A 23,985-nucleotide genomic window follows, 5' to 3' on the forward strand; every position below is an offset into this window, starting at 1 on the left:
ACACTATCGCGTATAATTTCCACCACTATATTGAAAAATATCATTAAAAAAGGAAAAGATAAACTTTTAAATAACAATATTATTAAAAACTACGTGAATGTGCGACTGATAATAATTAATTAATTTTGATTTAAAGTCTTAACCTGAATACATCTTAAAAAATTTTATTAAGTGTATAATTTCATTTATGTATTTAACTTGCAAACCGTAAATATACTTTAAACAACTTCCTATGAAATAAATGGTTTTATTTTATTATGCGGGTGAAGCCCAATGCAACAGTATTGCTATACATTTATAAAAATAATTAAAAACATATAAAAACAATCCACTATAAATCCAATGACAGACGTGAAAATGAAAAAGTGTTTTAATCAGCTTATTCGCCAAACGGAGGGTTAACATAATCCGGGAGCTCCGTGACCTTTGTACCTCGTGTACTCGTAGAGTAGAGTTTGTCATGATTTTGCAAAGAGGATATAAACACTACGACTGCTATAAGGTAATCTGTATGAAATATATATTAACTGTGGTAAAAGAATAATATTCTTAACCTGAACGCATCTAATCCAGTGCTGCTGCCAGCGGACAATAGAAGTACTGATTTCCGGAATCGGGCGTAATCGGCCGAACTCGTGCCAGTCACGCCTAGACTCGTTCGAAAAGCGAAACCGAAATCATTCCATGGCGATGTACGAAGACTGATGCTCTTGTCGTGGACTCCTTGTGCAAAACGGGCTTCATTGCATACAAAACCGAGAACAGTTTCTAAAAAACAAGTTATTTTGTAACAATAATGTGAATAAATTCCTTAAAAGTGGTGTTAGTGTTTTCGTTACAACCAATAGTGATTTATACAAAAGAATATTGTGAAGTGGTGCAATAGTGTTAAGTAGATCTGCCACCTGGCTCTGGATTCCAAAGGATTGTTACATTTGTGAGATTATCACTAATCACGGTAAGTTAAACAGTTTATTAGGCCGTAATACTTATTAAAATCGCTGGCGTTTATTGAAATGGCTTCCGTAATATTGACTGGCGTGCGCGGTAATGGCTGACTTCATTTTCTCCGTTCTCCCGTCGTAGCCGGAGTTTTTGTTTTGACTCGTTATTGTACAATAGTTTTAGAGGCCTCGCGATCGATCCTCGACTGTGTAATAGTGTTTTAGTGTCGGTCTCGCTGCGTAGGTGGTAGATTCGGCCGAGTGGGTGTAGGCATTAGGCTGGGAAGGAATGTAGGTAATCAACATCAGCACGACCGGTCGTTCCGAGCAGCGTTTGAGTCTTCGGGTTATCGAATTGCACTATCGAGCGCATTACCTTTTTTTATGACTACAGTGTACACAGCATTAATCATATCAAACTGTGCGTTCTAGTTAGATGCTGTATAAAATGTATAGGTTAGAAATAAAAACATGAATAATAATGATTTTAAATATGAAAAGGATGAGAGGATGCTCAGTGACATAAATTAGTTGGGGATGCCACGGACTTGAGAAAAAGCTAACGCGGATCGATGGAGCCCGGAGGGGCTTTAAAACATAATGTTTGTTGTTCCAGGTACCGCGGCGCGCAGGACTGTCCCGCATTATGCAAGCTCGCTGGCTTACATGCATTTGATCAAGTAGAGCTAAATATTTCGAAGCCCGTCCGATCGTTTCCGTCATGACTATCCTGTAAGTATACTCGATGTCGTCGATGTGTTCAGTTGTTTCGAATATGATTTGTTTCCTTTTATTTGTCGTTACGCTACCACGTTCACTCCCTCGTACGTACAGCATGCCAATTTGTATGATTTTATGTTACTCCCCTTTCTGATGCTGAGGCTTTCGTCGGCGTGTGACTATCAGTACACTGACGCGTCGGGGCTGCCGGTGCCCGTTCTTTCCTAGTACTAACCTATTTTTGTACGCGGCGATATAAAAACATCCGTTGCACAGGTTGCTACATTCTGTCGTGTTTATTTACGTGCTGCAAGTTGTTTTTACGTGTCGAATTGTGCAGTGTCTTGTCTTAATGGGTATCGGGACATTTTGTCGCAAAGTCTCCCAGGGCGGCAGGAACGGTCGAGCTAACGTAAAATAGGTTGGTACTGAGTCATCGAGGAAGACGGGCCACCGGGCGACCCCGCATCGGCTCGCGGATTCGCTCCGATCGCACTGAACCCCTCCGAGCCGTTTGCTTGTCGGCGAGCTGAGCACAGTACTCGAGGAGCGGGCGGTGCGATGGGGGCGAAGCGGCGCGGCAGTGGCTGAGCGGGTGTATCGCGTTGCAGATGGACGGGAGGGTGCCTCCGCGGGCGACAGCGGTAGGCCACATGCGCTCGCGCCATGTGGCGCGTGCTGCTGGCCCTGGGGGCCGCGTGCGCCGCCGCGCGCGCCTCGCAGGATGTTGTGCGCACCTTCTCCGACCCGGTCGCCGCGACCGGCTCCCTCTTCAACCACCTGGTCGTCGACCGCAACACGGGCCGCGTGTACGTCGGCGCCGTCAACAACATCTACCAGCTGTCCCCCGACCTCGAGGTCGCGCAGTCCATAGAGACGGGCCCCGTTAACGACTCCGCGCAGTGCACCTTCGATTGCCCGCCCAACTTCGTGAAGAAGCCGACGGATAACGTGAACAAGGCGCTCGTGATAGACTACGCGACGAGTCGCCTCATTACGTGCGGCTCGGTGCTGCAGGGGTTGTGCTCCGTGCGCAACCTGAACAATATATCTCATGACGTGCGCGAAGTCCGCGAACCGGTCGTGGCGAACAATGCCAGCGCGTCCACCGTAGCCTTTATCGCGCCTGGGCCTCCGAATCCGCCTATGACGCAGGTCATGTATGTCGGAGTGACCTTCACGGGGAATTCGCCCTACCGCTCGGAAGTGCCCACGGTCAGCAGTCGGTCCCTGGAGGACGACAGACTCTTTATGATAGCAAGGACGGCGGTCACTACCGGCACGCGGATGTTCGTTAATTCCTTATCGCGAGAACGTTACCCTATAAACTATGTGTATGGCTTTAGTTCCGAAGGATTCAGCTACTTCCTGACGACGCAGTTGCGGGGCGTTGGTTCCGATACATATTATAGCAAGTTGGTACGTGTGTGTCACGATGACGAAAACTACTATTCATACACAGAAATTCCTATGTCCTGTATGGGTGAAGGAGGAGGCAATTTTGGATACAATCTCGTACAAGCCGCATTCGTTGGCAAAGCTGGGTCTGTGTTAGCGGGCGAACTTGGAATAACAGCTCAGCATGATGTTCTATTTGCCGCGTTCAGTCAAAGTGAATCTATTAATACCAACACGCCATCAAATTTATCAGCCCTTTGCGTTTACTCGCTCAAAGCCATTCGCCGTAAATTTATGCAGAATATTAAGACGTGCTTTAGTGGGAACGGTTCGAGAGGTTTAGATTTTATCTCTCCGTCACACGCTTGTATTGGAACGAAATTGCAGTCCATAAGTGAAGATTTCTGCGGATTAGATGTGAACACTCCGCTGGGCGGAGAACAGCCCGTTGAGGCAGTACCAGTGGCGGTGTTTAAGAAGAGGTTAACCGCCGTGGCAGCTACAGCTACTGGGGATTACACTGTTGTATTCGCCGGTACTTCAGAGGGCCATCTTAAGAAGATTGTAGTAGAAAGTGCTACTTCAGCTTTTCAATATGGAGATATTGTTGTGGATGAAACTACGCCAGTTAACAAAGACTTATTCTTCGATACTCAATTGATGCATTTATACGTGATGACCGAACGTAAAGTGTCCAAAGTGAAAGTTCAAGAGTGCAGCGTTTACAAGTCGTGCCAGACATGTCTCGGAGCCAAAGACCCCTACTGTGGGTGGTGTTCACTCGAGAACAAGTGCAGCTTACGGTCCGATTGCCTGGAGGCAGCTAAAGATCCCCTATACTGGATCTCCTACCGCAGCGGTCGGTGTACGACCATTACCCAAGTGACACCAAATCAATTACAACGAACTACTGCAAGAACATTAGATTTAGTTATTGAAAACTTGCCTACTCTTAATGGACAGTTTTTATGCGCATTTACAGCTTTAGATCGTACTCTTATAACTAATGCAACTAGGAAACCCTATGGGGTGAATTGTACTACGCCACGTACTGATACTCTCCCACCTATTCCCGCTGGTCAGCATCATTTCACGGCTAAGCTATCTGTACGCACTACTCAGGGACCTGATTTTGTGGCAACTAATTTTACATTTTTTGATTGTAACACGTACAGCTCGTGTACGCAGTGCGTCAGTTCGTCGTTCCCTTGCGATTGGTGTGTAGACGGCCATCGATGTACCCACGACACGGCAGAAAATTGCAGGAATGACATTCTCGTCACGGGCGTCAGTAGAATAGGTCCGAGTTATCGCTCCGGTCCCGGATTCTGTCCGACGATAAATTCCACATCCGACGGCACCAATGAAATTCTAGTTCCGTCCGGGGTCAAAAAAGCTATTAAAGTCAAAGTTCACATTATCGGTCAGTTCATAGTGCAGACGAGGTTCGTGTGCCAGTTCAATATAGAAGGCCGTGTAACGCACGTTAATGCTCAACTACTCGCTGATACTATTTATTGTGAAGCCGTAGAATTCACTTATACATCTCGTGCTCCCAATATAACCGCCTCGTTTGCTGTTATATGGGGAGGCTCGAAGCCGTTAGATAATCCGGACAACACTCATATACTTATTTATCGCTGTAACGATATGGCGGATAACTGCGGAATTTGTTTGGCGCTCCCGGAAAAGTTTGGTTGCGGATGGTGTCAGGGATCGGATCGATGCGAGGTCCAGGAACAGTGCGGTGTCCCGAGTGTTTGGTTAAACCGAACACAAACCTGCCCTAATCCTGAAATTCATTCCTTCAAACCTCAGCTAGGCCCGTGGGACGGCGGAACCAATATCACTATCGAGGGTATAAATCTAGGTAGGAATATATCGGATATCTACAACGGAGTAACAATAGCGGGTATTAAATGTCAGCCTATCATTGAGTTGTATGTTAAAACGAGACGTATCGTTTGCACCGTCGATGGTCCGGGTGAAGAAGTGCCCCGGGATGGGCCCGTCGTGGTGAGAGTGGCCGACTATCGCGGGGAATCGAAACATCACTACGCTTTTGTAAATCCTAAAATAAACTCGATTCAGCCGAAATATGGTCCACAATCGGGTGGCACTAAGTTACGTATCACAGGCGAGTATCTAAACGCGGGTAGTAATATACAGGCATTTATCGATGATTTGCCATGCGCTATTTTATCAGTATCTCACGAGGAAGCGGTTTGTAGAACTAGTCATTCGTATCAGTTAAAAATGGGCACGCTCCGGATGCGTTTCGATAATGGTATGCGCACTCTAGAGCGTGAAAAGTTCGAATATATCGAGGATCCCGTTGTCGTCTCCGTAGAATCTGGTCCACCGTTAGCGTCGCAACGCAAACAACCTAAAGGCATTCCGTCCGGAGGGATAAACATCAAAGTAATGGGGCGTAATTTCCATTCCATTCAGTTTCCACAAATATATGTTTATCACGATAACAGGCCCTATATAGCCCCTTGTCACAGAGTCGATTTTCAGACCCATCTCATATGCGAATCTCCCGGGATCGAAAGCGCCGGCTTGAATCTGGATCCCGATAGGCCTTTAGAGTTGGAATACGGGTTCAACATGGACGACGTTCAAAGCGTTCAAAATCTCACTAGTAAGACTGGGGACGCGTTTCTTCTATATCCGGACCCGATTTACGAGAAGTTTGACGAAGATGTTAAGTATTATAAGTCTGAATATTTGACGATTAACGGCCAGAACTTGGACAGAGCTTGTACCGAGACCGACGTCGAAGTTCATATCGGCGAGAGTCTTTGTAACGTGACGTCTCTGGCCAGACATCAGCTGACGTGCAGGCCACCGTCCCGGGACGAGTTGCCGGACGGGGTTGACACGCCGGACGTCGTCGTCAAGGTCGGTCGGGCGCTTACTTATAAGATTGGTAAATTATCGTATTCCTCGCAAGCCGGTTTGCAGGCGGCAATAGGGAAGCCAGTATTATTCGGTGTTATAGCAAGTATAGTAATACTCATTTTAGTATTTGTCGTGTTTCTAGTTATGTATAGGAGAAAATCAACTGAAAATATAAGAGTATTAAAAAATATGCAAGAGCAAATGGATATTTTAGAATTAAGGGTAGCTGCGGAATGCAAAGAGGCATTCGCGGAGCTGCAGACTGAAATGACCGACTTGACGGGAGACGTGACGGGCGGAATTCCCTTCCTGGACTACCGCACTTATGCCATGAAAATACTCTTCCCCAACATAGACGACCACGCTGTCCTCCAGTGGGAACGCCCAGAGCTTATTAGAAAAGATAAGGGCTTGAGAATGTTCGGGCAGCTAATTATGAATAAAACATTCCTTCTATTATTTATCCGTACTTTAGAAAGCAATAGATATTTTTCCATGCGCGATCGTGTTAATGTAGCTTCTCTTATAATGGTAACTTTACAAAGTAAGATGGAGTATTGTACTGATGTGTTGAAGACGCTCCTCGCGGAGCTCATAGAGAAATGCATGGAGAGCAAGAGCCATCCCAAGCTGTTGCTTCGGCGCACCGAAAGCGTGGCCGAGAAAATGTTGAGCGCTTGGTTCACGTTTCTTTTATACAAGTTCCTGCGTGAGTGCGCCGGCGAGCCGCTTTATCTGTTGTTTAGATCTATGAAAGGTCAAGTAGACAAAGGGCCCGTAGATGTAATAACGTCCGAGGCGCGATATTCTCTAAGCGAAGAGAAACTAATTAGGCAGTCGATCGATTTCAAACCGATGACCGTTAGCGTGTCCATATCGCAACAAACCATCTTCGTTAGTGGTCTAGAGGCCACGACGGAAAACGTGCAAGTAAAAGTACTCGACTGTGATACGATTAGCCAAGTAAAAGAAAAATGTTTAGACGCTCTCTACCGCGCCACTCCGTACTCTCAGAGGCCGAGTCGTGACGAGTTGGATTTGGAATGGCGCACGGGCGCTTGCGGACGGTTGATTCTGTACGACGAAGATAGTACCACCAAATGCGAAGGTGAATGGCGCAAGCTTAATACCCTAAACCACTATCGCGTGCCCGACAGCGCTTGCTTGAGTCTAGTCGCTAAACAAAGCTCCGTTTACAATCTATCCAATATGGAAAAGAACGATAAGTCGCACACTTATGAGACCCTAAATAGAGGCAAGTACGGTTCCGCTAGTCCTCCGGCCAGCCCGCTCAAGTACGAACACGGGGGCGGTTTCAAATACTGGCATCTCGTCAGACATCACGACGGTGATGCGCATAAGGAGGGCGAGCGTGGAAACAAAATGGTTTCCGAGATATATCTCACGCGTCTTCTCGCCACTAAGGGCACATTGCAAAAGTTCGTCGACGATCTGTTCGAGACAATTTTCAGCACCGCTCACCGCGGTTCCGCTCTTCCTCTCGCGATCAAATACATGTTTGACTTCCTCGACGATCAGGCGCTCCAGCACGCCATCTCAGACCCCGAGGTCGTGCACACCTGGAAGAGCAACTCTCTCCCCTTGCGTTTCTGGGTCAATCTCATTAAGAATCCCAACTTCGTGTTCGACGTGCACAAGTCGAACACCGTCGACTCTTGCTTGTCCGTTATCGCTCAGACGTTCATGGACTCTTGCTCCACCTCCGACCACATCCTCGGCAAAGACTCGCCCTCCTCCAAGCTCCTGTACGCCAAGGACATCCCCGTGTACAAGGAGTGGGTGGAGCGCTACTACGCGGACATCAAGCTCATGCCGGCCATCTCCGACCAGGACATGAACGCGATGCTGGCGGAGGAGTCGCGCCTACACACCAAGGAGTTCAACACGAACTGCGCGCTCAACGAGCTGTACGCGTACGCGGTGAAGTACAACGAGCAGCTCATGGTGACGCTCGAGGAGGACGAGTTCTCGCAGAAGCAGCGGCTCGCGTTCCGCCTCGAGCAGGTGCACAGCCTCATGGCACACGACTACAACGTGTGAGCGCCGCACCGCCACCGCCCTGTACATACTGCCCCCGCACATATCTATGCTGGCGACTTTTGTATATATTAGATAGTGTACAGTCTTTAATATTGTAATTTTTGTATAATTTCAGCGGTCCGATGTCGTTTTTTAATTTTATATATGAACTTTGTATTGATTTTACACGACGAATCCGACCGGCCGCGGTCGTGCCACAGTATGCATCGTAAACTAAAATTGTGTATGTCTGTCTATGTGTTCTCGCGTCGTACGAGTTAATGTTACGTCGATCGGTGTAAAATGTGTGTCGCAAATGAATTCGCATGTGAGCCCGCCGGCGAGGGTTCGGTCGCTCGCCGCGGGCGGATTTTAAATTTGTACTCGCAATCTACTTAATGAAATAACCGTCAGTGATCCGGTGAACGATTCCATTATTAAATATCGTCGAATGTACGCCTGTGTTTCATTGACGCGCAGCGCCATTGTCCGCTCCGACGAAAGCCTCGCGCTCGGCAGCTGTCCGCAGGGAGGGCGCGGTGCGGGGCCGCCTCGCGGTACGCGCGTTCCGGTACGCGGCGTTCGCGCTGACGGCGAGGCGGCAAGGATGAACCGACGCGGCCCTGCTTTTTCAGCCGGTACGTGAGGATCGCGCTTCGCACGGCATTCGCGGTCGTGAACAACGTTTACTGCATCCCCGCTTACGTGGTGTGGATGATGGCGCTGCGTCTGACCAGACCCTTGTACGCACCCCTCTATTGGAAGATCGAAGGGCTCATGTATCACTGGCTGCTGGCGATGGTGTCGCTGTGGTCCTGGACCGCCGGATATGAGAGTGAGTACCTTTCGATACTAACACGATTGAGGATACTGGCCCACTGCACTACACTAGGGACATTGCGAAACCGGTATCTGCGGAAAATATCAACTCGCTTCGTACGACCAGTCCTCTGATGTTGTTCTACTAACCAGGAAAAGGAAAATTACGCACTGAATTAATTCAGTATTATAACATACGTGAACACAAAGGTGACGTTAAATTGTGTGCGAACTTTTACCATTGTCTGTTACTGAAAAAACAGACGGCGCGGTGAAGGTTCCCCACACGATGTTCCTTTTTGCGGATGAGATTAATTTCATGCTCATTAGAACTGTTTGTTTCCGATTAATTTAGCACGTGCTAATCAGAGGATATCATAATTGTTTGACGGCGCTACGATAAATGTAATCGTAGGGTGCTGATGTTGTATTTAACTTTTTTTCGGCTCATAAACTAACTTAGTGCAATGTCCTAAACTTCGACACTTTGGATTCCTTTCTTAAAACTAGAATAGGGTGAGCAAGTTCTCATATTATCTATATTAAGTAGAATACCATTTACTTACTGATAAATTACGAAATCTTTAGATCAGCAGAAAAGTGTAAGTACTATTGAGTTATAAGTAAAATAGTAGCATGATGTAATATTTACTATTGTTCGGGTTTCGGTGAAAGGTCTTTGCTGCGAAAAACAAGCACGATTCTTATAAAAAAACCAAGAACCGATTACCAGAAAAGGTGGAAGGTTTCTTTGATTCTCTATTCTCGATAGCAGAATTGACATGAATTTACGTTGGTTCGGTCGGGTATGATATTAATGATTCCTGTAAACAAATTGTTAATTTTTGGCAGAACGGGTATCATTTACAAACACTTGAATTATTCTTGAAAAAAGTAAATTTAGGTACTTTGGAGTCAGTGCCAATTAAAGAATGTTTCGTGCATTAAGTCATATGAAAGTTTCTTTTAAATCACAAGTGAATAGTCATTTTCTAGGTTAGCCCTGCGTAAGGCTGCACCATTGCTTACCGTCATCGCTAAATGCAATATTCAAATATTACTTATTCCTTCCTGCGATTAAAGTAAGACTCCTAGTTCTATATTTTAAAAATATATTTAAAGAACTAGCACCAATGTCGTGTGACCGACATAATTCGTTACGTCGGCCATAATACCGTAATGGAACAACAATCAAACAATAATTAGGACATTCCCACGGTCAAAGTTTTTGTTGTCATAATATTATCTTCCTCTTTAACGTTTGTTTACTAAGTTATTTATTAATTACATAATTAATAAGATGATATTTATCTCGTAATTTACATAATTATTATGCGATAAAAATAATATTTAAGCCACCAACAGATCTGTGCATTAGCGTGTTGTTTGTATATTGTGTTAACTACATTTGAAATTGCTACTAAAACAAATTTTGATATAATTTAATATGTATGACGCTTTACTTTATTTTTTAAATTTATCGAAACTACGTCTGTCAATTTTTTTATCTAGGACCAAGCTCTTGACTTCATATTTTTCACTCCAACTTGACAGCTGTAGTTAGTAAAAAATCTTCTTTAACATTAATCTATTGGTGGAGTACTTAGTACAGAGAAGCTAGTACAAAAGCTCGGGCATCGTTAATAAAATGAGAAATCTCCCAACCTCCGAACAGAGTCGCTAGAAACCGCTGGACACAAGCGGAACGTAGACTGAAAATCCCTACCAAAACTTGCCCAGCAGTGGACATCCTTCCATCTTGATGATTAACTCAAAACATTCTGTTTATACTTCAAGACGAACCACGAGTCACGACATGTAGTAATAATGTCACTTGAATATTAATTAAGATTTCAAGCCCATAATGGATTCCAAATGATTTGCATACATTTGGCAGTATCCATGTACATGTCGGTGGATTACAATGTACGTTACAGTAATCGAATTAATTATACGAATTAATTTAAGTATTGGATTATAAAATAAGTGTTTTGTTTGGGGTAGTTTGGCCTAGTTGTCACAACGTAGCCTATCTAAGCAACACGCGTAGAATGAATTAATTAATGAATATAATTTTATTGCACACCACAAAAAGTACATAAAAAGAAAAGTATAACAAAACAACGTATACAATTTGGCTGCCTTATCGCTTCATAGCGATTTCTTTCAGGCCACCAATAGCGAAGAAAACAAATACAAAAAATAGTTAGGTTGTGCATATATTCATATACCCGTAAAATAAATATTGAATTACATAAATAAATATATATAATAAATATGAAACAATATTTGTAACTAAAGACAATCGTCGTGCAGTTAAGGTTGAAATTATAGATCATACAGTTTAGTTCTGAACCACGCTAAATGTGTATTGAACTGATTAGACAGGTTCAATAACACACAAGAGTCCCGAAATTATGATCAATCTAATCCAAAATCTTTAAATGGCAGATTGAATTGAGTACTGCTATCCTTATGCTGATCTTTCCTGTAGATAAACTAAAGAGTAATATTATTCTTACAACAAAATCGTTGTCCTTAAAGTGCCATTAATCTGACAAAAAATAAGGGGATATAATTAACGTGTCCACTTGCTAAAGCACGGAAACGTGGAATGAGAGAAGTTTACCACTGTTATTATTACACATATATTATTTGGATAACATTTCCACTTTTGCGCCAATTCTTTGAGAGTTGGACAACCCACAGATTTTTCAACTCTCAAGAAGATACATTTTTATCCTTTCCCTGGGGATAAAATTGTCTCCTGCCCATGCTAGCTGTGTTGACTGAATATAATCAGGGGAAAATTTTATCCGTTGAATGTTAGATTCATTAGGGTTAGTCAGCTACAACCTATCGGAGAAATCGTTTTAATTCAAATCTTATCAGCTTAACTTGACTAATAAGCGACTGACTAATATTGCTTAGTAAAGTTCACTTCTAAAATTCTTAACAAGAAGAGTACGGACAATACAGCGAACGCGAGACATTATTCACCCAAGGCAAGTAACTGGTTTTAGTTGAATATTTATTACTGGGCCGCACGCAAATTGTGCACGGTCTAACAGCACGGGTTCTATGCCGTCATCGCGCTATGCTATCTTGGAAAAACTTAGGCGATTCGTCATAGTAAATACTTGTACAAACTAAATGGTTATCAGGTACTAAGTAAATAAACCTAATTGTGTTTTACACCTTGAGTTAGTGCATTAAAATCGTCATGATGATATTAATGATTGGAATTATATCCTGGTCTTTAATATAAAAGCTGAGCTCAAGATGGTGTACCACGGTGGTGCCGCCGTGGAAAATTTAACTATCTTTCGGCGAAGTCGGTTAAAGTACTTTAGGTGCCTATTCGGTACATATAAATATTTATTTAGTCAGGAAAAACAACCGCTAATAAATTTTTTCTTGACCAATTTTCTTCGTTGTGAGTAGAAAGAGTGAATGATCAGCTTATTACAGGTTTTCACAACGTTTGCAAATAATAATACAATATAAAAAGCAAAGTATTTATTTTATTTTGAAATGTCAAATAGTCCAATTAAACAAAATATATTAGTTTACTAGTTTCGGCCCGCGACTTAGTCTGCGTGGACAATAACAATTTTCAATTTTCCCTCGGGAACTGCTTAAAGAATCGGGATAGAAGGAAGCCTTCGTTCTTTTTCCTGCCTGCTTGTCAAATTTCATCCAAATCCGTTCAGCCATTTTTGGGTGATTGAGTAACAAATATCCACACTTTCACATCTATGATATTAGTAGGACAATATTAGTATAGATAAGTACGAGTGTGTAGTAAAAAATTATAGCAACGTTTTTTTTGTAAATCGTAAACTGAACTTCGCTATCTAGTCTATTTGAACCACATAAATAGATTTAAAGTAAATTCCACAGACTGCTGTTATCAATACAGCTTATCTTGCCCCAGAAAGAATTTTCGTAGTGCGCGTGATATCAGAAGGATTTTGTATTATACATTGACGTGCCATGTTTATTTAGAAGCTGTTGTAAATTCAATATAAACATAAACCAAATAAATATCGTTGACATGAACATTGTATTTTTGTAGTTTATAATATGATGTTTTGAGTGGAGAATAAGTGCACTAATTGTTTTTTGATATGGTACAATAAAGTTGATCCAAGTCAGTTGTTGGATGGGTGATCGACTGAATTAAATATTCGCACAGCTGTCGTATCGGTCTAACACTATATTCATTTATAATATATGTATACTACGAAAATACAAACATCGCCCTCTAACCCCAAATTAGGTACAGCTTGTGTTATGGGTGTTTAAATGACTAATAAGTTTTTTATGAGTAATATACTTAAATACTTATAATATACAGATAAACACACAGACACTGAAAACATCGCTGAAGCATTCTCCAGTTGTGGGAATCGAACCCACGGCCTTGGACTCAGAAAGCAGGATCGCTACCCACTGCACCAATCGGCCGTTAAACAACACTGGAGTTGTACAAATTAAAGCTTACAATAAATAATCTTCGGAGTTATTTTGAGTGTTTGAATTTAACGTTTAAAGGTTTTTTTTTACCTCAGATTTTAGATATAACTGCGTCAACATCGTGATGTAACCTTTAGGCCTGAGTTCTCCATAATGTTCGCAAAGGCGTGTGAAGTCTAGCAACCCGTACTTGGCCAGCTTGCAGCGTGGACTATAAACGTAAACCTTCTCATTCTTGATAAGGAGGAGTAATTAAAATTGTAGTACCTGTGACACTAGCATTACTGCATCACAACATATACTTATCGCCGAAAAAAGCGTCAAACAATTGTTGACAAAAACAAAGTGACAACTGCTGTGTTAATAAAAAATAATTTCGGGTCATAAGAAATATTTTTTATCACAGAATATCGTCCAAGTTTGCATTTTATTTAGTTTACTTTATTTTATTCATTTATTACGAAGCTAATGTGCTATCTTAGTATATGAACACATTTTTATCATGTTCTACACTCCACTTAAAGGCTTACTCAACATAAAAGACACTCTTTGTTTGAAACTTTGAGAAGTATAACCGATAAACAAAAAATATGTTTGTTCTTTTTATTACACAGAGAAAATGCCTGACGCCATAGCACTCCGTTCGGGGAAACTGGAGAATGTGGGACTTGCACCCACTAAAATCTCTGAGTCCCTCGATAGACCTATAAGTGATAGCACGGGGTTCACTTGCGTATTCACCGCTCTCTGAGGTGGGGTCTTCCTAAATATACAGTTATAATTCTTAATGACGTAGGTAATAAGATTTTGAAAGGATCACTCCGTATGCGATACTGAGATTTGCATTCCGTAGGTAGGTACTAAAATTGCGTGCGTAAAAATTATGTAATAGTATTTTTCCTCATCGAAAAATTTAAAAATTAAATTAAGGCTTAATTAAATTAAGTTTATTTAATTAAGCCAAATTATGTTTTCATGGTTGCTATCGTCGATTTTAAATTTTTGTATGGGTTCAGGTTATAATAAATAAATAAATATACTACGACAATACACACATTGCCATCTAGCCCCAAAGTAAGCGTAGCTTGTCTTATGATAGAGATAAATAAGATGGCTGTTGAATAATTTTTTTATGAATATAATACACATCAATACTTATAATATACAGATAAACACCCAGACACTGAAAAACAATCTTGTTCATTACACAAACATTCTCCAGTTGTGGGAATCGAACCCACGGCCTAGGACTCAGAAAGCAGGGTCGCTGCCCACTGCGCCAGTCGGCCGTCAAAATGCTGGTTATAAAACCAGTGTTGCCATGGATTATTTTAATTACCTATGACTCCTTTACAATAATTATTATGCATGCCCGATTCACTGTGGAAGACCGAGGTGAAGACAGCGAGTTACACAAAAAATGGCTGTACCTGGGCTTGTCTAGGCCCTGCACGCAATCTGCAAAATAGTAGTTTTTCTTTCCGGTATATTCCTAAATTAAGGCAAGCTGCATAAAAACTGTACGTCACCTGTACATCTTGCTTGCAGTTGCCTTGCAGTTTCTATGCAGACTGCTGGTGGGGTGTAGTTCTTATGCAGACCGTTTGTCTAGACTCATTGATTAGATCATTCGTGCATAGATCATAGTTAATTCTGTCTTAAGTTGTGTTGCGTACAGCCAAGTTATTCTATAAGCAGGTATTTATAATAAGTATAGCAATACCTACCTACGTAGAAAAATTACTCGACGGTAGAAGCTGAAGCGACTGGTGATCGAAATAAAAGTGAGTACCCATTTATTTAATTCATTTTATTACTCTGATTTAATATTATTTTTAGCGACTTTCAAAAGGAATTTGTTACCAATTTGATGCGTAGTTTTGTGACACTTCTTAGTCAGATTATTATTCTTACAAAAATAATATCTGATATCTTACCAATAAACCAGACAACCTTTCTGGCACAAACCTTCATGGCTCAGAGTTTTCCATAATTTCCTCAAACCCGTGGGAAGTCTAACAATCCGTACTTGACCAGTATAGTGGACTACGTACCCCCTTCTGATTTTTAGAGGAGAACCGTGTATTGACCACAGAATAAAGAACCCTCATTCAGCCATTATTGCATGCAGCATTTGTCCAAAAACAAGCATTGTGTCCAAAAACAGTGCAAACGCCGCGCACGTTCCTCTTCACACCCGCGGAATGTTGCCAGCTTACAAACTTTTCCCATTTCCCCATTTTGTTGAAAGGGTTAGAACATTAGTGGAATAATAAGTACTGTCAACTGCTAAATGTAATGACAAACCGCCTTCTAGTGAAACACTGCTAAAGTTGAGCGGTTTTTGGTGCTTCAATATTAGTCATGTACACGGTTTCTGTACCAATGTTCTTAATTTTGTGGTCTTGACAGTAGTTGACCGGTGATGGTTCTATAATCGGGATGTTTATGACTGAAATTTGAGTATGTTATAGAATGGGAAGGAGACATCGTTCCTCTCCGAGGAAAGTACAAAATGTTATGTTCTTCCGCAGCTTCATCAACTCTCCGAGCATTTGCGCACAAGTGGAAAATTATCCAAATTATATAAATAAACGGGGGTAAACTTCTCTTATTCCCTTTTACCGTGCTTTGACAGGTGGGCACATTAATTTTATCCCCCATCAGCACGGCTAGCATAGCAGGTGACAATTATATGCCCGGGGAAAGGATAAAAATGTATCTTCTCCCACAGCTTTAACACTTGCGCACAAGTTTAATTAATATATGTGTAATGATAAACGGGGGTAAACTTCTCCTATTTCATGTTCCCGTGCTTTATCAGATGTAACACGTTAATTATACCTATCCCTTGTCAGAGGATATAATCGCGGGATATAATTTTTGTCTCCTGGCCGTGGTTGCCCTGCAGGTGATATAACTTTTTCTACGGCCTATGTTAGCCCAAAAAGAGACCTAAGTGACTTCTTGTGGAAGCATTGAGGCCGTCCTCAGCATATACTGGGAGTCTCCAGGATCTGTATTGGTTTGCTTAGCTTAGCTTCCGGGTGGCCCAAGTCTGCCTACTGCATCATACATACCCTGGATTCGGTGCATAATAACATTAGACTTCCCTACTGTTGATAAGGTGACGTGATGCATTCCATTGTTAGAAAGTTGAGTTGCCTACCCACCTATCATTTATTACTTACGTATGTATAAAAACACGTCTCGACATGTTTGTCGTGCCGTGATATCCATTGTTATTGCAATTATCAGCGTTTCCGTTGACTAAGTATTTCCCAGTATGTAAGTAGTTGTTGTATCAAAGTAGTTTGATGTTAATTTAGTATAAACTAGTGGTCGCCTAGTGGTCGAAATTCTAACATAATTCAATTAAAACATAAGTTTGAACATTATGGTTTGTCTTATGTCCGTACTGAAAAAGAGTACCTAGTAGTGTGTGTAATGTTGTTCTGTATTATTACGAATAATTAAAAAAAAAAATATAGCATTACGCACTCCTCCTATTAAAAATTATTAGTGTGGGAAATTTCATAGGTACCTAGGTAAAAAGGCGTACAATTTTTTTTCTTCATGTACTAATTTAATATACCTAGATATATAACTTGGTTTTGTTATTTTTACATTATAGCTTTGTAAACGAGTTAATATTATTAGATAGGTACAGATAATCCTCCTCAGTCGTTCACTGTTGACAGAGTGGTCGTGGTAGACAATGATACATTTCCTTTGGCTACAGCAGCCCCTGCGATAGGCTTCCACTTGTTACGGAAACATTGGGCAATGGTGGTTTTGTCTTTTATTTTGTCTGTCCAACGCGTTAGTGATCGTCCGCGTGACCGTTTGCCTTCCACTTTCCCCTGCACAACGAGTTGTTCCACTGATACAGACAGACAGTCAGATAATACCCGTGGGCAATAATTAATTAAAAGATAATATTATTATTATCTACTAACTTTCCTTCATCCGACTTAATTTTGGTATTTCGAAAATCCCTCGGGAATCTCTTTTAAAAATTTTTCCAACATAGATTAGCTGTGCATTCCAACAAATGTAATTTTTAAAAATATCACCCCGGAACGCTACCCTGGTACTTTTTCTGATTAAAAACATATAATAATGAAACCTTTATCTTTCGAAAAGACAGATGTTGGAAAAGAGAAACTTGGTGCTTTTTCACAATGATTCAAGAAAAATCCAGATAAAAAAATCACCCTAATATTCAAATATTCGGATGTAAATTTTTTAAATTTAATTTATTTTTATTATACCTACATGAAATAAATAAAATTTTAAATAGTACTATTTTTTAACTGCAGAGCTACAGGGTGATCATTATGGTGCTTTTTGCACAATTATTCTATTTTAAACACTGTTTTGAAAAGTATAACAACCTGAACTTTAAAATTGTATCTATTATAAGATTATCGTTTAATCACCGTCTTGTTCAGGGCGAACGAATATACTCAATAGTTTAGTTTAGTCTGGGAAAGGAAATGCGATGCTCATTAAACGCTTACGAAAGCGAATCCACGTACCTATCATGTAGGTAACTACCACGATCGTAACCGGAAAAAAAAATCGCATACGTAATGCGTTTATTCGGTAGAATTGCCTCACTCGGGTGTTAGCTCGCTCCACTTGCGTAGAAGTGGGTTTCCAGGTGAATTAGACTTTGACGGCGACAAAAGTTAACTGCACGTGTGGTCGGTTTATCTTGATTATAATCACGGCGTTTTTAATCCCGACGCAATAACGAGCGCTGTGAGTTTGACGTGTCCGTGTGTGTGTCTGTCTGTGGCATCGTAGCGGCTGAACGGATGAACCAATTTTTATTCAGTTTTTTTTTATTTGAAAGGTGAATTAGGGAGTGCTCTTAGCTATGTTTGATCTTAGAAAATCGGTCCAAGATGGCCGCCGACACAAAATACCTTATTTCAGAACTGTCTCAATATGGGTATCAAATGAAAGCGCTTCACTGTAAGAATACTATACAATATTAAAAAAAATTAATCCAAGATGGCCGCCACCACAGAATAGCGCATTACATTTTTTTTTTACAACTATCAATATAGGTATCAAATGAAAGTACTTACCAAAAGGAGGAAGGAGAAACCATTAGTCAGTGATTCTAAAATAATAATGTTTTATTTCTTAAGTACACGTAATAAGATTTTATAATAGAGTCTTCTTGATACAGTTAATTTACCGTTAGTTTAGTGTGCAAAGATAAACATTAAAAATAATCAGATAACTTAACAATTATAGAAAGACATAACTACCGTAAATATTACAAATAAAAAATACTAATTAAATATACGACTTAGGTACTTAATGATCAATAATCTATTTAAAAAAAAAGTTATGTGAGCATTACAAGTAGCAATATTAAATCAAATAAAAAATGACAGCCTTAAAATAAATACTAATAATATTGATAATAGTAGGTAATTAGGTAAACACATTATATTAAAGAATGTAATACTAATATATGAAGCTGAAGAGTTTGTTTGTTTGTCTGTTTACTTGAACACGATGACCTCGGGAACTACTGGTCCGATTTGAAAAATTATTTTATTGTTGGATAGCCCATTTATCGATGAAGGCTATAAGCTATAATATTTCATTACGCTAAGCCCAATAGGGCATAGCACCAATGAGGAATGTTCGGGGTGTGAAAATAAGGGTTGTTTTCCCTTTTGAGAGTTTCCGCTGCGTGCGCTGCGTAAACGGTTAAAGTTTCGATAAAATCGTGTATGAAAAAGTTTGTACCCTAGTTCTATAAAAAGTCCCCGACAGTATATGTTTATCTTTTAAGATTGACTGAAAGGCGGACGAAGTCGCGACCGACCGCCAGTATTCTAATAAAAAGCCGCCGATGTCGTGCTGTTTATTTCGCACAATATACGGGTGTGCGAATGAGATGGAACGACTTCGGCCACCTCTTATAAATCTATTCTTTAATTACGTAGATTGTATAGGTACTTGTAATATACAGCGTATTTGGTAAAGCGAGTTGTATAGGAACTGAGTTACTTTTATACATCTCAGTTTTGTTGTTTTTCGGATGATGCTACATTTACAATGGCGAGCGGAGTGGACCGGTCGTGCCGGCGAGGCAAGCTGTATTGACCTTATGCGGCTGCGTAGTTTATACGGCCAGCGGAGGACGGTCGATGACCGCTCCCTCCCAGCAGCTAGGAATGCCGCCAGGCGGTAGGGTTGCCACCGAAAACTTAACTGACTCGTTGGCTTCCACATAGCAACGAGACAGAAGACAAGCATAGACAATGTTCCCGTGAGGTATACTCGTAGCGCGATTCTTTGTTTCTCACTTAGCTATACGGTTGATAAGAGTTATAGAAAGTTTTGTATGAAGTTGTAAGTAGCAAGTGAGATTGCAGTCAAGGGCTAAATTTACTGCAAAAAAACAGATGCAGGAAGGATACGGTTTGTTGCGGGAACGTTCAATGCAATTATTCGGCACCTATTTTACTTTTACTCATGCCTAGCATGATCCAAGTTACAATAGCTAACTAAGTTGGACTAAAAACTCTTAGACTTATATAAAAAAATAGCCAAGTGCGAGTAAGATTCCTGCACGTTTGCTGCACTGAAGGTTCCGTGATGGAAATTATTATTATTTGATTCATATAATATGATAATTAAAGTACATATCCCTTTTACTTTGTACGTCAGTACTACGTTTATATACTTGTATTGCTGATTTTTATAAAAACTGATAAACGTATTTCGCCCTAGAGAGAAAAGTGCAGTGTTGCATTCCTTTTTTTTATAATAAATGCACAAATAGCGTAAGAGACAAAAGAAATTTATAATAAATGTGTGTTCTTTTTAAAGTTGGAAATTTATGTAATGTTTAAAGTATTCTTTACATAAACTAATTATTCCTTAGCGCTTTGAAGTTTGCGGTTGGCAACCCTACCAAGCCTCCCACCCACTCGTCATGTCACGTTGCATTTCGAGTGGCGAATTTGCATGTCACTGCCATTTTGAATTGATTTTGAACTTTGAAACCATTGCTTGGTATATTTTGAGTTGCATTTCGGTCATTGGTTTTTAATATTTGATTCAGATCGATACAGTTGTGTTATAGCTACTTATAGTTGGGGGTCAAGTGGAGCGTGCTTAGCGTGCTAGCTCGCCACTTTTATTGTATATCACCATTCACCATTGTGGTGGGGTTGTGGGTTACTTTCTTAAAACACGTGGTGTTTTTTTTGTACTACGGCAGCTAAACGGAATGCACGGTGCTATTTAGAGATCATAATGACTTTAAAAAACGGTGTGTTCTGGTGTATACTGTACAGCTAGCTACGACTGAAAAAAACAATTTATTAGGTTAGTTAACCAATGTTTGTATGGAATGGGGCAACGTCATTAAATTTAATAACCACTATTACTTGATGATGCTAGTTACCTACACCCACCAACCCGCATTGGGGCAGCGTGGTGGGTTTAAGCTCGTTGCCTCGCTCATATATTGTAAGAGGAGGCCTGTGTCCAGTAATGGATTACTAATTGGAATAATTGAAGAACACCACAGTTCTTCAATTATTCACCTTGGATTAAAATACATATAAATAAATAAATATATACTACGACAATACAAACATTCCCATGTAGCCCCAAAGTCAGCATAACTTTAAATTCTTATGTACGCATCAAAAGTGCCACCTACGGGCCTACTTGAATAAAGATATTTTTGACTTTGACTTGTTATGGGTACTAAGAAGACAGATTAATATTTTTATGAATATTATATGTATATATAAATACTTAACATATTCAGATAAACACCCAGACACGGAAAAACATTCATGTTCATCACACCAACATTTTAAAGTTGTGGGAATGGAACTCACGGTCTTTGACTAAGAAAGCAGTGCCACTGCGCCAGTCGGCCGTCAAAAAATTAAAAGGTTCATCGCATTTGGAAATTCGAAAGCAGCTAATCAAATTAAGTAAATAGGTAGGTATTTTTTTCAGCCGCATGAAACGCACCGCAAACACTATAATCTTCTTAATTTACTCTAAACTAATTATACAATGTTTAATTTTTTTTTCTTATCAACAGTAGACATTATAGAGATTAAATGGATTATACGACGAACAATTCAAATATAGGTATTTTTAATGGTCCCGAACCTCAGTGCGCGCTGTATCGTGTACTCCGATGAATCACCAGTCGACTCCGCGACACACTTATTCAAGCGTGTGCTTACGTGTTCAATACCGTCATGAGACCGAACAGTCTGTGCGTATGTTGGAGTGAATCACTTCTACGTTCCGAGAGCCGTATGAATCTTACGTATACTTTGAATGCTTAGAAATTTCCAAGTATATGCAAGCGGAATCAATTTTGAAAGAGAGAAAGGAAATAAGTTTATTAATGTGGAGTTTTACAAATAGTGTTGCCAGTTCGGAATAACTAAACTATACTCGTATTAGTAGAGCTCTTTGTGCCAGAGCGGGTCCGGGGAAGTTCTATAGCCTTATTTCTGCTGCCAACCAGCAGTGCTGTGGTGCCAATCTCCAATCTCAAGGGAGTCGTTGCCAGTGTTAGTACAGGCTCATGGACATACTTCATACGGTGGCGCTTTGTAGGAAATGTTCCTTAAATTTCTCTTACCAAATTGCTCTTCTAAGAATTTTATCATGTAATGTACGCATCAAAAGTGCCACCCATGGGCCAACTTGAATAAAGATATTTTTGACTTTGACTTTGATTCCCTTCAAAGTGTTGCTCTATTTATATGCGATGTTTTTCTACTTACCGTGATAGGCCATCCATACGTCCGACAATTTTTAATAAGAAATAAAATTAAAATTTATTGGATCATAAATGGTTAGTAAAATACAAAGTTAACTGTTAGTAAACTTAGCCTAAGGAAATAGTTTATATAAAACCCTTGCATGCCCGATCGGAAAGCACGTGTACCATGCAGCAATGGCACAGGTACTGACAATCAGTCCTGCCAGCAAGTGCCCTCAGAAGGCCGTTGGAACTAGCCAGAACCCTGCGCACCAAGGATGTACACCGTTTTCGCATGATCGTGTAGAAACAATCTATATGCGCTTCGGCAAACATCCCTGACCCGCTGCAAGACCGAGGCAATCCCAATGATACTGTACGCGGAGGGCACTGTACTGTTTATGCGTGTAATTTATCCACAGACTGCTCGTGTAAAATGATGTACAGTATGCTCTGAAAAGAGTGACTAACAGGAACTGTACAACGGGCAAACCTGCGCGCGATCATATTGGCCCTCACAGACAATGCCCTGCGCTCTCTCTTTATATCTGCATCATCTTTGAGGTCAAAGGATATCACATGCTCCAGGTATTTAAACTATGTCACTCTCTTTAACGGTATACCGTACATTTTGATGGCAGGTACACTGGCAGGCAGCTAATATACAAGGCGTGTCTGAAAGTAGTTCTGTCCCATTCACAATGTTTCCCGTAGAAAAGGATAGCATTTTATTAGATCTGTCAATTTTATTTAGGATAGTTTATGAATGTCGTATCAACAGAATTTGCACCAGTAATTGTTGCCTACAAAGTACCTACATAGTAGTTAATTTAACTAACCTTAGTTTAGTTAACCTTTTTGTTACTACTTGACTCGTTCCTTTATTTCGTAACCTTTAAAATTGTTAAAGTTAAATAACCACACAAATAGTTATGTAAAATTTACACATAAAAATAACTTTATAATAATAACTAAGGCTGAAAATTCTGTTTGACGCCCTTAGCTACGGAACTTCGGGGTTTAAAACATAGCTACATGTTTTGCATGATAGCTCAATTAGACGAGGTGACGGGGGACACTACAGATAATAATTAACGTAAACCTACTACCGAAGTAGTTATTCAGAGGAATATTATCTCTAAAAAACTTATTGGACGCGTCTGTATGGTCAGAGAACATAGATACTCATTCGGTGTTGCGGTTGCAAGACTTGCTTTATTTGTTGAATACAATCTCATCTTTTTTTGAATCAAACTAAAAATATCTGCAAGGTCATGTTTATTGTACAGTAACCTTTTTGTGGTAGCATAAATGGGAAGGTTACCTACTTTAAATGATTGGGCCCCTTGTTATAAATGACATTCGAGTTCCCAATTTTGTTGGACACAAATCTCCAAAATAAACTAAACTGACAGATCTAAAAGTAGGTGTACTTCTTTTATTCAACTACAATAACTCATTTCATTTATGTAATTTATACAGAATATTGGTAAGGGTACAGAATTGACACAATAAACATGGTTCCACGATAACACGATATATGTATACTTAGTACCAATAAAACAAAAGTAGAACATAGTAAATGCCAATAAAAAAAAATGAATTAGAGTCATTTAAACAAAGATAAATAAAAACAATGACTAAGTTTAAAACACAAAAAAAAACAATGCAGCTACTTGTGCGTGTGTGTGTGCAATGTGCATGTGTGTGTGTGTGTATATATGCATGTGTGTTATGTGAATGTCTATAGTTTGGGCCTTTGTTTAAAAAAGTTGTTGAAGTCGGAAGAAAAATTAGGTAGTTGCGTGTTGTGACGACGGGTCAGAATACAATTGTCACCACCCCTTCTCTTCCCGCGGCGGTCGAAGGGACGAGGTGACTAAGGGAATATAACGTGCTACT

At 40.5% G+C, this 23,985-nt stretch overlaps 2 protein-coding genes across 2 annotated transcripts in view; both read left to right on the forward strand.

Moving 5' to 3' along the window:
* The first annotated feature begins 643 nt into the window (after nt 1-643).
* On the forward strand, nt 644-8,462 carry LOC120631414 (plexin A3). The gene is made up of 3 exons (XM_039900987.1): nt 644-958; nt 1,561-1,676; nt 2,276-8,462. Exon 3 carries the CDS (start codon nt 2,331-2,333, stop codon nt 8,025-8,027), a length of 5,697 nt encoding a protein of 1,898 aa, XP_039756921.1. The 5' UTR covers nt 644-958; nt 1,561-1,676; nt 2,276-2,330; the 3' UTR covers nt 8,028-8,462.
* Nucleotides 8,463-8,723: 261 nt separating this feature from the next.
* LOC120631727 (acyl-CoA:lysophosphatidylglycerol acyltransferase 1-like) overlaps nt 8,724-23,985 on the forward strand; it is a 198,216-nt gene continuing 182,954 nt past the window's right edge. The window contains exon 1 of the mRNA XM_039901408.1: nt 8,724-8,841. Coding sequence (XP_039757342.1) covers nt 8,724-8,841 — 118 coding nt within the window. The remainder of the gene's footprint in view (nt 8,842-23,985) is intronic.

Source organism: Pararge aegeria, chromosome 18, assembly GCF_905163445.1.
Source record: "Pararge aegeria chromosome 18, ilParAegt1.1, whole genome shotgun sequence".
Taxonomy (NCBI): domain Eukaryota; kingdom Metazoa; phylum Arthropoda; class Insecta; order Lepidoptera; family Nymphalidae; genus Pararge; species Pararge aegeria.

Coding starts and splice junctions, on each gene's coding strand:
- LOC120631414 (XM_039900987.1), top strand. CDS start 2,331: ATGTGGCGCGTGCTGCTGGCCCTGGGGGCCGCGTGCGCCGCCGCGCGC.